Consider the following 13,670-nt stretch of genomic DNA (forward strand, 5'->3'; position numbering starts at 1 on the left):
TGGGGAGAAAAAGGAGTAAAAAAAAAAAATATAATATTTAAATATAACAATAAAAACAGCAATACCTTATTTACTTAAGTATTCAGACCCTTTGCTATGAGACTTGAAATTGAGCTCAGGTGTTTCCATTTATCATCCTTGATGTTTCTACAACTTGGAGTCTGTGTTAAATTCAATTTATTGGACATGATTTGGAAAGGCACACACCTGTCTATTTAAAGGTCCCACAGTTGACAGTGCATGTCAGAGCAAAAACCAAGCCATGAGTTCGAAGAAATTGTCTGGAGAGCTCCGAGAGACAGTATTGTGTCATGGCACAGATCTAGGGAAGGGTACCAAAACATTTCTGCAGCATTGAATTTCTCCAAGAACACAGTGGCCTCCATCATTCTTAAATGGAAGAAGTTTGGAACCACCATAACAGAGCTGGCCGCCCGGCTAAACTGAGCAAGCTGGGAGACTAGTCGGGATTGAGGGAAAGCTGACCGGAGCAAAGTACAGAGAGATCCTTGATGAAAAGTCTCAATGTCCTTGAGTGGCCCAGCCAGAGCCCAGACTTGAACCCGATAATGACCATCGTTATGTTTGGAGGAAAAAGGGAGGCTTGTAGGCCGAAGAACACTATCCCAACCGTGAAGCACGTGGGTGGCAGCATTATGTTGTGGGGGTGCTTTGCTGCAGGGGGGACTGGTGCACTTCACAAAATAGATGGCGTCATGAGGAGGAAATTATGTGGATATATTGAAGCAACTTCTCAAGACATCAGTCAGGAAGATAAAGCTTGGTGGCAAATGGGTCTTCCAAATGGACAATGACCCCAAACATACTTCCAAAGTTGTGCAAAATGGCTTAAGGACAACAAAGACAAGGTATTGGAGTGGCCATCACAAAGCCCTGCCCTCAATCCTATAGACAATTTGTGGGCAGAACTGAAAAAGCATGTGCGAGCAAGGAGGCCTACAAACCTGACTCTGTTACACCAGCTCTGTCAGGAGGAATGTGCCAAGATTCACCCAACTGTTTGTGGGAAGCTTGTGGAAGGCTACCCAAAACATTTGACCCAAGTTAAACAATTTAAAGGCAATGCTACCAAATACTAATTGAGTGTATGTAAACTTCTGACCCACTGGGAATGTGATAGAAATAAAAGGTGAAGTAAATCATTCTCTCTACTATTATTCTGACATGTCACATTCTTAAAATAAAGTGATGATCCTAACTGACCTAAGACGGGGACATTTTACTAGGATTAAATGTCAGGGATTGTGAAAATTGAGTTTAAATGTATTTAGCTAAGGTGTATGTAAACTTCCGACTTCAACTGTATATAGGGCAGCAGCTTCTAATGTGATAGTGATGGCTGTTTAACAGTCTGATGGCCTTGAGATAGAAGCTGTTTTTCAGTCTCTTGGTCCCAGCTTTGATGCACCTGCACTGACATCGTCTTCTGGATGATAGCGGGGTGAACAGGCAGTGCCTCAGGTGGTTCTTGTTCTAGACTATCTTTTCGGAGTCCGCACCACCCTCTGGAGAGCCCTGCGGTTTCGGGCGGTGCATTTTGCCGTACCAGGCGGTGATACAGCCCGACGGGATGCTCTCAATTGTGCATCTAAAGGTTTGAGGGTTTTAGGTGCCAAGACAAATATATTCAGCCCTCTGAGGTTGAAGAGGCGCTGTTGCGCCTTCTTCACCACACTGTGTGTGTGGGTGGACCATTTTAGTTTGTCAGTGGTGTGTACGCCAAGGAACTTGAAGCTCTATCGGTAAGTCTCTGTTGTGCAGCGCACTTGAGATGATGAAGTTACACTTGTATGCAAGTCACTACTAAATATTTGCCATCAGATATCTTATGGCTTTCTGCCAGAAGTCAAAGAGCTCTGGTTAGGTTGTAATTTTTTGTGCTTCCAACTAGTGTTTTATTTTCTCCTCTGTTCTCTGTGTACACATGCCGCCCTTCCTTCAGAAAAGCATGCATCACTAATTTGTTCATTTGCAGAATTTCTCTCGTTCACTTTTTCTTGTAAATGACCACACTCACCAAACATTTTATTTGGTAGCTACTAGCTATAACTTTATGAGCTGGATTTGCTTGTCTTTGCAAAATCTTTAGGTAACAGCGTCTGATTTTGCTATTCGTTTGTGCTGATTTGGATAGCATTCTGTTAGAGTCCTAATGGGATTATCTTGCGTTTTTAGCGCCCCCTTGTGTCGTATGCCGGTAATACCATAAATTCCTGTATGAGAGAAGGATGGAATGACAATATGAAAATCTGGATACCGCCAAAGCCTACCGAAGAGCCTCCCCTTCTGTGTCTGCAGAGCTGAAGGGGTCAGGTATATACTGTAAGGTTAGGTGGAGCCATCTACGGTTTCCTACAGATCTGAAAATCCCAAATGGGTGGCGGTATCTCATAGGTGGGTCGAAGCTGCACAACTACTAGTGCTCACAGACACAGACCCACAGACTAATGCTGACAAACGCACACAGTAGGAATGAGAGGGATCGATATGAGTGGATACAGACGCTGAGAGCTCATTGTGGAGGTCACTTTGCATTAATATTACTGTGATGGAGGTGACCTCCACTAGGACCCCCTCTCCACCTCTCCCCAGGGACAGGCTGCTCTGGCCTGGGCACCAGCACATCCATGCCTGGGGGTCAAGGTTCAGACTTAATGTAGAAATAATGATCTGAAAATGGTATCATGTGATACCATTTATATTGTGTGGTGCTATTAGCTAGAAAACTGTTACATTTGTTGTGGCTATTTGAATATTCTTTTGGGGTACTTTACTGCATATCTCAGGTTATTTTTGGTGTGTGTGTGTGTGTGTGTGTTACACACACACACACACCTACCTCAGACATGTAGTCCCGTTAATCACCAGCAGGGTGCAGCCCTGTTGTAAGCGAGGAAACCTAACCACCACTTCAACACAGCCCAATTGATTGCTGGAAAGGAGGCTGGCAATAAATCAAGCAGAAAAGCAAATGTAGAAAAAGCTGTTCTTGTTTATGTCTAAACAGGAGGAATAGAATAAATCTGCTCTATTTTTCACTCAGTTTGAAAGCAAATTTGATTGTATTTGTATGCTTTGGTTGGTTAGAGACCTTCATTTTTAAAAGTGCACCTTTGGAATTGTAAGCTATGTTTTCGCTTTGCTTCAATATAATCTATTCATATATCCAGTTTTGTTTCCATTTGGTGATGACTGATATACGAAGTTAAATACAAATAAACTTTTTGTCCTATTAGTCTTAAATGAATGAGAATGTTCAATATGTTATTCCATTATTTAAATAATCATAACTGTCATAATCGGTATTTGATTAGCACTTGTAATACCAACAATTTGCAGTCTAAAGACCTTTCATGGCGTAATAATATTTGTTTTATTATTCTGCGGCTTCTAATTTGTGTCGGGTTTGTTAACTTTATTGCTGAATGTGCAACCAAATAATAAATATAGCTGTGAGCTGCAATGAACGGGATTCACAGGATGACAAAGGAAAAAATATATCATTTGGATAACAAAGCAGGCACTATCATATAGGGACTGTCTTCCTTAATGTGCAATCAGTGAAAGCGTTACCGTGTTTCTCTCAATACCACAAGGATGATGCAAGTTAAGTTTGGCCTGTAGGTTTGATGAAGCAGTTAATCATTCTTAAAGTATTGAGTTTATATACCAATTCTGGGGTAAATGGGTTAGGTTAAGATTTGTGAAATATTTTCAATGTTAGTGTATTGGTATACAGTGCATTCGGAAAATATTCAGACTCCTTACCGTTTTCCAAATTGTTACTTTACAGCCTTATTCTAAAATTGAGTAAAACATTTTTGCAAATGTATTAATAATAATTTAAAAAATACTGAAATACCTTATTTACATAGGTATTCAGACCCTTTGCTATGAGACTTGGAATTGAGCTCAGGTGCATCCTGTTTCCGTTGATGACCTTTGATGTTTCTACAACTTGTTTGTAGTCCACCTGTGGTAAATTCAATTGATTGGACATGATTTGGAAAGGCGCACACCTGTCTATATAAGGTCCCAAAGTTGTCAGAGCAAAAACCAAGTCATGAGGTCGAAGGAATTATCTGTAGAGCTCCGAGACAAGATTGTGTCGGCACGGATCTGGGGAAGGGTACCAAAACATTTCTGCAGCATTGAAGGTCCCCAAGAACATAGTGGCCTCCATCATTCTTAATTGGAAGCGGTTTGGAACCACAAAGACTCTTCCTAGAGCTGGCTTCCCGGACAAACTGAGAAATCGGGGGAGAAGGGCCTTGGTCAGGGAGGTGACCAAGAACCCGATGGTCACTGACAGAGCTCCATAGTTCCTCTGTGGAGATGGGAGAACCTTCCAGAAGGACAACCATCTCTGGAGCACTCCACCAATCAGGCCTTTATGGTAGTGGTTAATCCGAAGCCACTCCTCAGTAAAAGGCACATGACGGCCCGCTTGAAGTTTGCCAAAAGGCACCAAAAGGACTCAGACCATGAGAAACAAGATTGGTCTGATCAAACCAAGATTGAACTCTTTGGCCTGAATGCCAAGCTTCACGTCTGGAGGAAACCTGGCACCAGGTTCAGTACGGTGAAGCATGGTGGTGGCAGCATCATGCTGTGGGGATGTTTTTCAGTAGCAGGGACTGGGACACTAATCAGGATTGAGGAAAAGCTGAATGGAGCAAAGTAGAGAGATCCCAAAGATAGAGAACCCAAAATCTCAGACTGGATCGAAGGTTCACCTTCCAACAGAACATCGACCCTAAGCACACAGGCAAGACAACGCAGGAGTGGCATCGGGACAAGCCTCAATGTCCTTTAGTGGCCCAGCCAGAACCCGGACTTGAACCCGATTGAACATCTTTGGAGAGACCTGAAAAAAGCTGTGCAGCGACGCTCTCCATCCAACCTGACAGAGCTCGAGAGGATCTGCAGAGAAGAATGGGAGAAACTCTCCAAATACAGGTGTGCCAAGCTTGTAGAGTCATACCCAAGAAGACTCAAGGCTGTAATCGCTGCCAAAGGTGCTTCAACAAACTACTGAGTAAAGGGTCTGAATACTTACGTAAATGTTATCAGGTTTTTTATTTTAAATATTTAACATTTGCAAAAATGTCTAAAACTTGTTTTTGCATTGTCATTATGAGGTATTGTGTGTAGATTGATTGGGGGGGGACTATTTAATCCATTTTAGAATAAGGCTGTAACAGTGGAAAAAGTGAAGGGGTCTGAATACTTTACAAAGCCACTGTATTGCGGTCATCTTTGAATTATGGGACTTTAATAAAATAAACTCATTAGAGATCTACGTACCAAATATGTTTTGAATATGATTTGTGAATTTAGAATTCTTTTAACAGTTTTGTTCTTGACTGTTTGTGCATTTGAGCGTGTCCGTCATGTAGTTAGTTACCTGTGTTACCGTGAATTGGGTAAGGTTTAGGAATTGTATTGATTGTGATGTGCAAATTGAAATGCACAACAGGTAAGTGTATACACCACACCCTTTAGTTAAGGCAATTGGGATTCTCCAGAATTTCTCAAGGCAATTTGTCCAGAGGCAACAAGGTGAGAATAGCACACATTATGGTTCATTTCTTAAAGGGTGTGAATATATTATGCCACTGGTGCCAATCTAAGGTTGCGGAGACTTTTCTATTCGCACAGCTTCTAAGGACGTTTACATACCAAATTTCATGGCCCCATGTCCGTTGGTTCAGTTCTTATAGCCGTGGTGTAGCGTGGACGTTTTTTAAAATGCGGCAACTAATGATTCTCAAGTTCTTTTAGAGGCTAATTCATTGAGTCTATATGCTAAATCTATAGGTACAGTGCAGCCATATTTGAATGCCGCATCAAAAAAAATGATCTAAACCATTTAAGGGATACTATGGGATTTTGTCAATGAGAATGGATACCATGTTTTATGTCTATGCGTGCAGTTTGAAGGAAGTTGGTAACTAGCGCAATTGCTAACTAGTGTTAGCGCAATGACTGGAAGTCTATGGGTACACTATATAGACAAAAGTATGTGGACACCCCTTCAAATTAGTGGATTCGTTTATTTCAATCACACCCGTTGCTGACAGGTGTATAAAATTTAGCATACAGCCATGCGATCTCCATAGACAATTGGTAATAGAATGGCCGAACGGAAGAGCGCAGTGACTTTCAACGTGGCACCATCATAGGATGCCACCTTTCCAACAAGTCAGTTTGTCAAATTTCTGCTCTGCTTGAGCTGCCCTGGTCAACTGTAAGTGCTGTTATTGTGAAATGGAAACGTCTAGGAGCAACAACGGCTCAGCTGCGAAGTGGTAGGCCAGATAAGCTCACAGAACGGGACGCCTGAAGCGTGTAGCGCGTTAAAAATCGTCTGTCCTCAGTTGCAACACTCACTACCAAGTTCCAAACTGCCTCTGGAAGTAAAATCGGCACAAGAACTGTTTGTCGGGAGCTTTATGAAATGGGTTTCCATGGCCGAGCAGCCGCACGCACACAAGCCTAAGATCACCAGGCACAATGCCAAGCGTCGGCTGGAGTGGTGTAAAGCTCGACGCCATTGGAGCAGTGGAAACACGTTCTCTGGCGTGATTAATCACGCTACACCATCTGATGGACAAATCTGGGTTTGGCAGATGCCAGGATAAAGCTACCTGCCCCAATACATAGTGCCAACTGTAACGTTTGGTGGAGGAATAATGGTCTGGGGCTGTTTTTAATGGTTTGGGTTAGGCCCCTTAGTTCCAGTGAAGGGAAATCTTAACAATACAGCATACAATGACATTCTAAACGATTCTGTGCTTCCAACTTTGTGGCAACAGTTTGGGGAAGGCCCTTTCCTGTTTCAGCATGACAATGCCCCCGTGCACAAAGAGAGATCCAAACAGTGTGGAAGAACTTGACTGGCCTGCGAAGAGCCCTGACCTCAACCCCATCAAACAACTTTGGGATGAATTGGAATGCTGACTGTGAGCCAGGCCTAATTTTCCTACATCAGTGCCCAACCTCACTAATGCTCTTGTGGCTGAATGGAAGCATGTCCCTGCAGCAATTTTCCAATAGCTAGTGGAAAGTCTTCCCAGAAGAGTGGATGCTATTATAGTGACAAAGGGGTGACCAACTTCATATTTACTGGAACCCTGACCTGTTCATCGGACATGCTACCTTGTCCCTGACCTGCTGTTTTTGACTCTCTCTTTCGCACCTCCTGTCTTGACCTCTGAATGACCCTGCTGGTCTTCTATGAACTTTTAAACATCTTGAAGAACAATCTGGCCTTAATGGCCATGTGCTATCTCCACCCGGCACAGCCAGAAGAGGACTGGCCACCCCTCAGAGCCTGGTTCCTCTCTAGGTTTCTACCTAGGTTCCTGCCTTTCTAAGGAGTTTTTCCTAGCCACTGTTCTTCTACATCTGCATTGCTTGGGGTTTATGGCTGGGTTTCTGTATAGAACTTTGGCATCTGCTGATGTTAAAAGGGCTTATTAATACATTTGATTGAATGCCCATGATTTTGGAGTGAGATGTTCAACAAGCAGGTGTCCCAATACTTTTGGTCATGTAGTGTATCTGCTAGCATGTCTATGGGCATCTGCTGGCTAGCATGCCTAATGGGCATCTGCTGAGCTAGCATGCCTATGGGCATCTGCTGGCTAGCATGCCTATGGGCATCTGCTGGCTAGCATGCCTATGGGCATCTGCTGGCTAGCATGCCTATGGGCATCTGAACTGCTTAGCATGCCTATGGGCATCTGCTGGCTAGCATGCCTATGGGCATCTGCTGGCTAGCATGCCTATGGGCATCTGCTGGCTAGCATGCCTATGGGCATCTGCAGGCTAGCATGCCTATGGGCATCTGCAGGCTAGCAGATACCCGTAGACGTCGTCATTGCGCTAATGCTAGTTCGCATCGGCTCGCGAAACCGCCTCGAACTTCCTTTTTATACTAGACACAGAGAGATGGTGTTCATCTGACTCTGGGGAAGTAGATAAAGGGCCTCACTGCCAAAATCCCGAAGTATCCCTTTTTAAAGACTGATGAAATGAGTCTCTAAATCCAAAATCTGGAGTGAATCTGACGTGCGGTTCACGAGGAGAAGGTTATTTTGAGCATTAGCGTTACAGATGCAAAGAATGAGTCGTTAATAGTTTCCTTGTCTTACGTCAATACCAAATTCGGTGTGGTTCATTATAGTGATTTCAAGTTGATAGGCCACTGGAGTGGATTAATTTACTGGACGTGTAAAAAAAATCTTTTTATTTGTCAGTAATTCAGCCATCTTTTGACCAATCCCTTAGCTTTTCTCAAACTACGTTTAAGACAATTTTGCTGTCATTTTGGACCTATGGTTCATGAATAAGGATTTTTGTATATTTTAGCATATGGCTAATATGCATCTGCAGGTATAGTGTGACCATCTTTGAATGTTTTGCGATTTATTGAATGCATCTTTGAATGCATTGAGTCAAAATACCAAATTTGGAGTGAATCTGACTTTCAGTCAATGAGAAATGTTTTATGATTATTTTAAGCATTAATGTTACATAGTCTAAACAGTGAATTGTTCATAGTTTCCTTCATTTTTTTTAAAGGTATCATTGCCAAACTTATCATAATGTATTGATGACCTTAAAAAGTTTCAAGTTGATAGAACATTGTGGAGGGGATTTACAAAGGATTTCAATGGAAATGTGAAATCGGTTTTCCTGGTTAATCAATACCTTAGCTTATCTCGAAGTTAAGAGACGTACCACGGGCCTACATACCAAATTTGTGTTATTTGGACTTATGGTTCATGAGACGTTTTTCCAAAGGTTTTCAAAAATGTCCAAGATAGATTTTCCTCCATCCTGGCAGACCTTATGGGTCCTTGAGGCAAGTTCGTTCAGCATGAGGAAAGACCCCTACATACAAAGTTAAGTCTAGGTCAAACGATGTGACGGATATGAGGGTTTAAGTGAGGCTTGTTATAACAGCTCCCCCTGTAGGCCAATCGGTGCCATTCTTTTTGACCAAATTGCTTATGGCCTCTACTTTTCTTTGTGGCATATTAGTTATTTGACCGTGTAAAGAAAATAAATTCCGCAGAAAATAACAATAGGTATTCACAGCTTTGCTGTGAACCCCTGAAAACAGTGGTAGCAATGGTTATTTATGAACATAACCAATAAAAATGTATGTGTGAGTACTCTCTCTCTCCCCAACCCTAGCTCTGCATTAGTTAACACATCTGTCCTTGTGAAGTGGACACTACTTTCTCTCCCTTTTCTTTTTCCCCTCCTCCTCTCCCTCCCTCCATCTAGTGGTGTGTCCATAATGGCCCGTGGTGTGGTCAGTCAGTGACCTTATTGGCAGTGTCCTGCTCTCTAATAACAGTAGGAGTCTGGCTGTAGCTGGTCTGAACTGACCACCCTGCTTAAGGACACTTGGTCTTGGACACTCGTCGGATCATGTGGCCAGTGAACCCCAGCTCCGCTCAGTCAGGACAGAGTGTGGGGTGGCTGGGAGCGCGTTGCCCCGTTAATGGTTTTAACCAGGCAGGGCCTAGTTTAGTCCACCAGGCAGCCGCGGTCTGTCTGACCACAGGATTAAGATAGGAGATTTCTGTTTGACCACTAACTAACCAGTCAAAACACCATATGTTTTTTGGGGGGTTGAATATATCCACAAAATGCAAAGTGCTTTGAGCACTTGCAAGAGCTCTATATAAATCCAACCAGGCATAATTGTTAAGTATCTCAGAGCCAGTTGGTTGTGGTGGGAGGCAGACTGAACCTTGTTCTTCCTGACCCAGCCTAAGGTTGAATGTAAAGGTGAAGCCCACTTAGTGTTTTGCAGGCGGAGGAGAATGGAGGTGCAGGGGAGGCAGATGGCAACAGGGTGAGGCTCTTTCCACTGAGGAGAAACACAGATAATTGGAGAGTGATGCTTAGCGGCAGCCTGGCGATCGATGCCAATCTCCCCTCTAAGTCCAGGGGTTATGATTTTCTTTTCATACGCTGCAATTAATCCCGTGTTTAGACCCACACACGCCTGCCTGAAGAGAGCACGGGCATACCAATGACCTGGTTTAGACCACTATCACCCCCGCTGATCGCTCTCTCTGTGGTTGTGTGTGTGTAAGTAAAGAGTTGGGTCACGTCTGGTTTGTAAATGGATGCTCCTCGGGTCTCCACTGTGTGTGCCCCGTTATGATTTTTCTCCTCTAGTCGTGTGTGTGTGAGTGTGAAATCAGAACCAGGCAGCATCCTGCCCTGAGGCCTTCAGCACAGAACTAATGGATCAAGTAATTGTCCACCACTACCAAACTGACCTGTACAGAGAACACACACACACACACACAAACCAAACTCTCTTAGAAGTACACACCATCCAGTGACAAATCCAACACAGTCTTCCCTGGGCTGCAGTGTTCCAACCAGTGTCTCCAGAGAGAGAGAGAGAGAGAGAGCAGCCTCAAAGAGCAGCCTCGGGGCAGTGTTAGTGTTAATGATAGATTTATATCCTAAACCCATTAACAAAGCCACAGGGACCACACACACACACACACACCTCAGGCTGCTGGCATTGAAAGAGGCTAAAGCACAGAACACAGTGGCTAGGTAGGACTTTTAAAAACGCTCGTTTGTGCAATTACATGTGATGTCCTGTGATAAATAACACATTTGGCAAAATTACATATTGAGGCCTATACAACTGCTGAACTTACATCACACTTTTTGGCTAATACTTAATATTTAACAATAAGAGAAAAGAGTGGAGAGGGAGGGAGGGGGACGAGGGCAAGAGGGCCAGGGGCAAGATGGGCGAGGGATTAGTGGTGTTTTCAGTGGAGTGTGTATCCTGTTGAAGTGGCTAATATTTTAATTAAGTCTGAGAGGACTGTGAGAGCTGCCTGATAAACTCCCTCTCTTCTGTTGATGGTAATTTAGCCGCTCCCCAGAGGCACAGCCAGACACACTACTGTGTGCGTGTGTGCGTGCCACAGTGTGTGTTAATTGGTGGTCGTGCCGTTTATCTGTACCCGGAGACGATGACAGCTGGTGACCCCTGGTCCTGCCTACAGGCTCTGCTCCAGCTCGATCTGCTGTGAGGGGCTCCTCTCTCCTCTGCTCTTTACTGGGGTATTATCAGGCCTGAAGGAGGGTCTTTGTGGGCTGGTTGTCAGTCCTAAGAACGGTTATTTGTGAGGCCTAACCAGGGGCACGCAGGGGGTCTTTGTCCCAGGGATGTAGTGCTAAACGGAGGCAGATGGCTGGGTGGTGTCAGCCTGTCATCCACGTGGGGCTCCAGAGGACCAGAGGGAACAGGAGAGAGGGGGCTCAGCCCAGGCCTGTCACCCTAAATAGGGGCTGGGTCACCCCGGGTCAGGGCCCCTGCTTGGCTCTTGTTAGCACCCTCAATGGGCACCATGTGCACCCTATTTTGGTCCCCTGTCTGCGGGGCTGGTGTCCTAGGAAACTGGGCTGCTGAGAATTCTCCCAGGGGGAAGGAGGGGTGGGGGCTGTTCCTCAGGGGCCCACACCCTGGTCTCAGATTCCACACACTCTCACTGGGGGAAAAAGGGGTGAATGTGTTTGATTGACAGAATGGTGTGTCTCCTCCCTAATGGCTTTTTAGTTAGCTGGATAATAGACTGTCTCTCTCTCTCTCTCCTGTCTCTCTCTCTCTTCTCCCACTCACTCACACACCTTCTTACTAATGCTGTGTAATTGCAGGATTTGTCATGTTTTTTGGAATGTTTCTTAGTTGAGGATTTATGACGGGCTCGGTGTGCATAGGCAGCTGGCACCCACATTGATTTTTCATTTCATGCAGTTTAGTTATAGGTCAGCTATTCAGCCTTTACTTTGGTCTCTGAACTTGGAGTACTAGCCCCAGATTAAAGACTAAATGTGTGTTCAGTAATTCTCTCTTTCTTGTATCCAGTCAGTCATGTTACCCTGTATCTACTCATTCCTGTAACCATTTCTCATGTATTTAGTCTGTCCTGTTACCCTGTCATGTTACCTGTTCTGTAACCCTCTCTCATATATCTATTTGGTCGTGCTACCCTGTAACCCTTTATCCAGTCAGTCCTGTATTCCAGTCAGTGTTGTAACCCAGTCTCCGATCTCCTGTTCCCTGTAGGTTTGCTGGTAAGACGGCCAGTAGTGGAGCTGTGGTGCTGGTGACGGTGGAGCTGAGGGAGTCTTCTACAGCCCTGATCACCATCAACACAGAGAAGAGTGTCATGGGCCCCATGCTGCTCCGAGACCTGAAATGGGCCCTGGCCCAGGCCTAGAGTGCCCCTCCCTAGCCCCAGTACTCCAACACCTGAAATGGGCCCTGGCCCAGGCCTAGAGCGCCCCTCCCTAGCCCCAGTACTCCAACACCTGAAATGGGCCCTGGCCCAGGCCTAGAGCGCCCCTCCCTAGCCCCAGTACTCCAACACACCGAGAAAAATATCTCCAACTCATTCATCCAAATGTCTTTCTCTCTCGATCTTTCATTTTTCTTCCTCTCTTGCATTCTCTGTCACACAAATACCCACTTACATACATGCAGGCAAGGAGATCTCAGATCGTCTCCAGAAACGGTTTTTTTTTATTGCTTAGAGAAAAGCACTCCTAGATTCCTTATAGCCTTATTTAAATACTGTTATTGGAATTTGAAACGTCCTGAAGCGTTTCAAGAGCCAAAAGCCAAGACGAATGAACTACCGTGATGCTATATAGTGTATGACATTGATATAAACAAGATAGTGCTTTTCTTTTTAGCTGAAGGTAGCCTAGCGTTTAGAGCGTTGGGCTACTAACCAAAAGGCCACTGGTTGGAATACCCCAAGCCAACAAGGTGAAAAATATTTGATGTGCTCTTAACCCTAATTTGCTCCTAGGGCGCTGTACTACTATGGCTGACCCTGTAAAACACATTTCACCCCACCTATCTGGTGTGACAATATAAAAAATTCCACTGTTACTGTGCCTCATCCATTCCAAACCCTTATATCGTTTCCAACGGAGCAACACCTGTGAAGTGCCTTTATAAATGAAGAAAGTTATGTTTTTTAGGTAACCAAAAATGTGTTCATCAATCATTGAGGTCTGTATCACTATTGGTGAAATGAACTGAATTTATTAAAAATGGTTAAGTGAACGAACAGTGGTTGTCTCTTGATGGCGGTGCGTGTGCTTTGGGTTGGTGTGTAGAGTTGTGGTGCAGTCTGTTCGTGTGTAGGGTTACTTTATAGTGTGTGTGGGTTGCGGTGCATTGGAGTGCATTGTTACTGGCTGTGTCTTGGGATTGTGCAGCGGTGTGTCTGTGTGGGTTGGATTAGGATGCAGTGTTACTGTGTCGTGGCTTTGTGTGCAGTGTCAAATAATATTGTATTTGTCACATGCACCGAATACAACAGGTGTAGACTTTACCGTGAAATGCGTACTTATGAGCCCTTTCCCAACAATGCAGAGTTAAAAAGTACAATTTGCTAAATATAAAAAAAGAAATAGTAACACAATAAAATAACAGTAACGAGACTATAAACAAGAATTACCGGTACCGAGCCAATGTGCAGGGGTACGAGGTAGTAACGAGACTATATACAAGAAGTACCGGTGCAGGGGTACCAGGTAGTAACAAGACTATATACAATAAGTACCGGTACCGAGCC

General features: G+C 44.3%; 1 protein-coding gene across 4 annotated transcripts in view; it reads left to right on the top strand.

Moving 5' to 3' along the window:
* LOC111963908 (adaptor related protein complex 3 subunit beta 1) overlaps nucleotides 1–13,156 on the top strand; it is a 57,837-nt gene extending 44,681 nt beyond the window's left edge. For all 4 annotated transcript variants that reach the window (XM_070443552.1, XM_023987476.2, XM_023987477.2 and 1 more), the window contains exon 27: nucleotides 12,149–13,156. In XM_070443552.1, coding sequence (XP_070299653.1) covers nucleotides 12,149–12,302 — 154 coding nt within the window. In that variant the 3' untranslated portion in view covers nucleotides 12,303–13,156. The remainder of the gene's footprint in view (nucleotides 1–12,148) is intronic.
* The last annotated feature ends 514 nt before the right edge of the window (nucleotides 13,157–13,670 follow it).

The sequence above is a fragment of the Salvelinus sp. IW2-2015 genome, linkage group LG5 (genome assembly GCF_002910315.2).
Source record: "Salvelinus sp. IW2-2015 linkage group LG5, ASM291031v2, whole genome shotgun sequence".
Classification (NCBI taxonomy): domain Eukaryota; kingdom Metazoa; phylum Chordata; class Actinopteri; order Salmoniformes; family Salmonidae; genus Salvelinus; species Salvelinus sp. IW2-2015.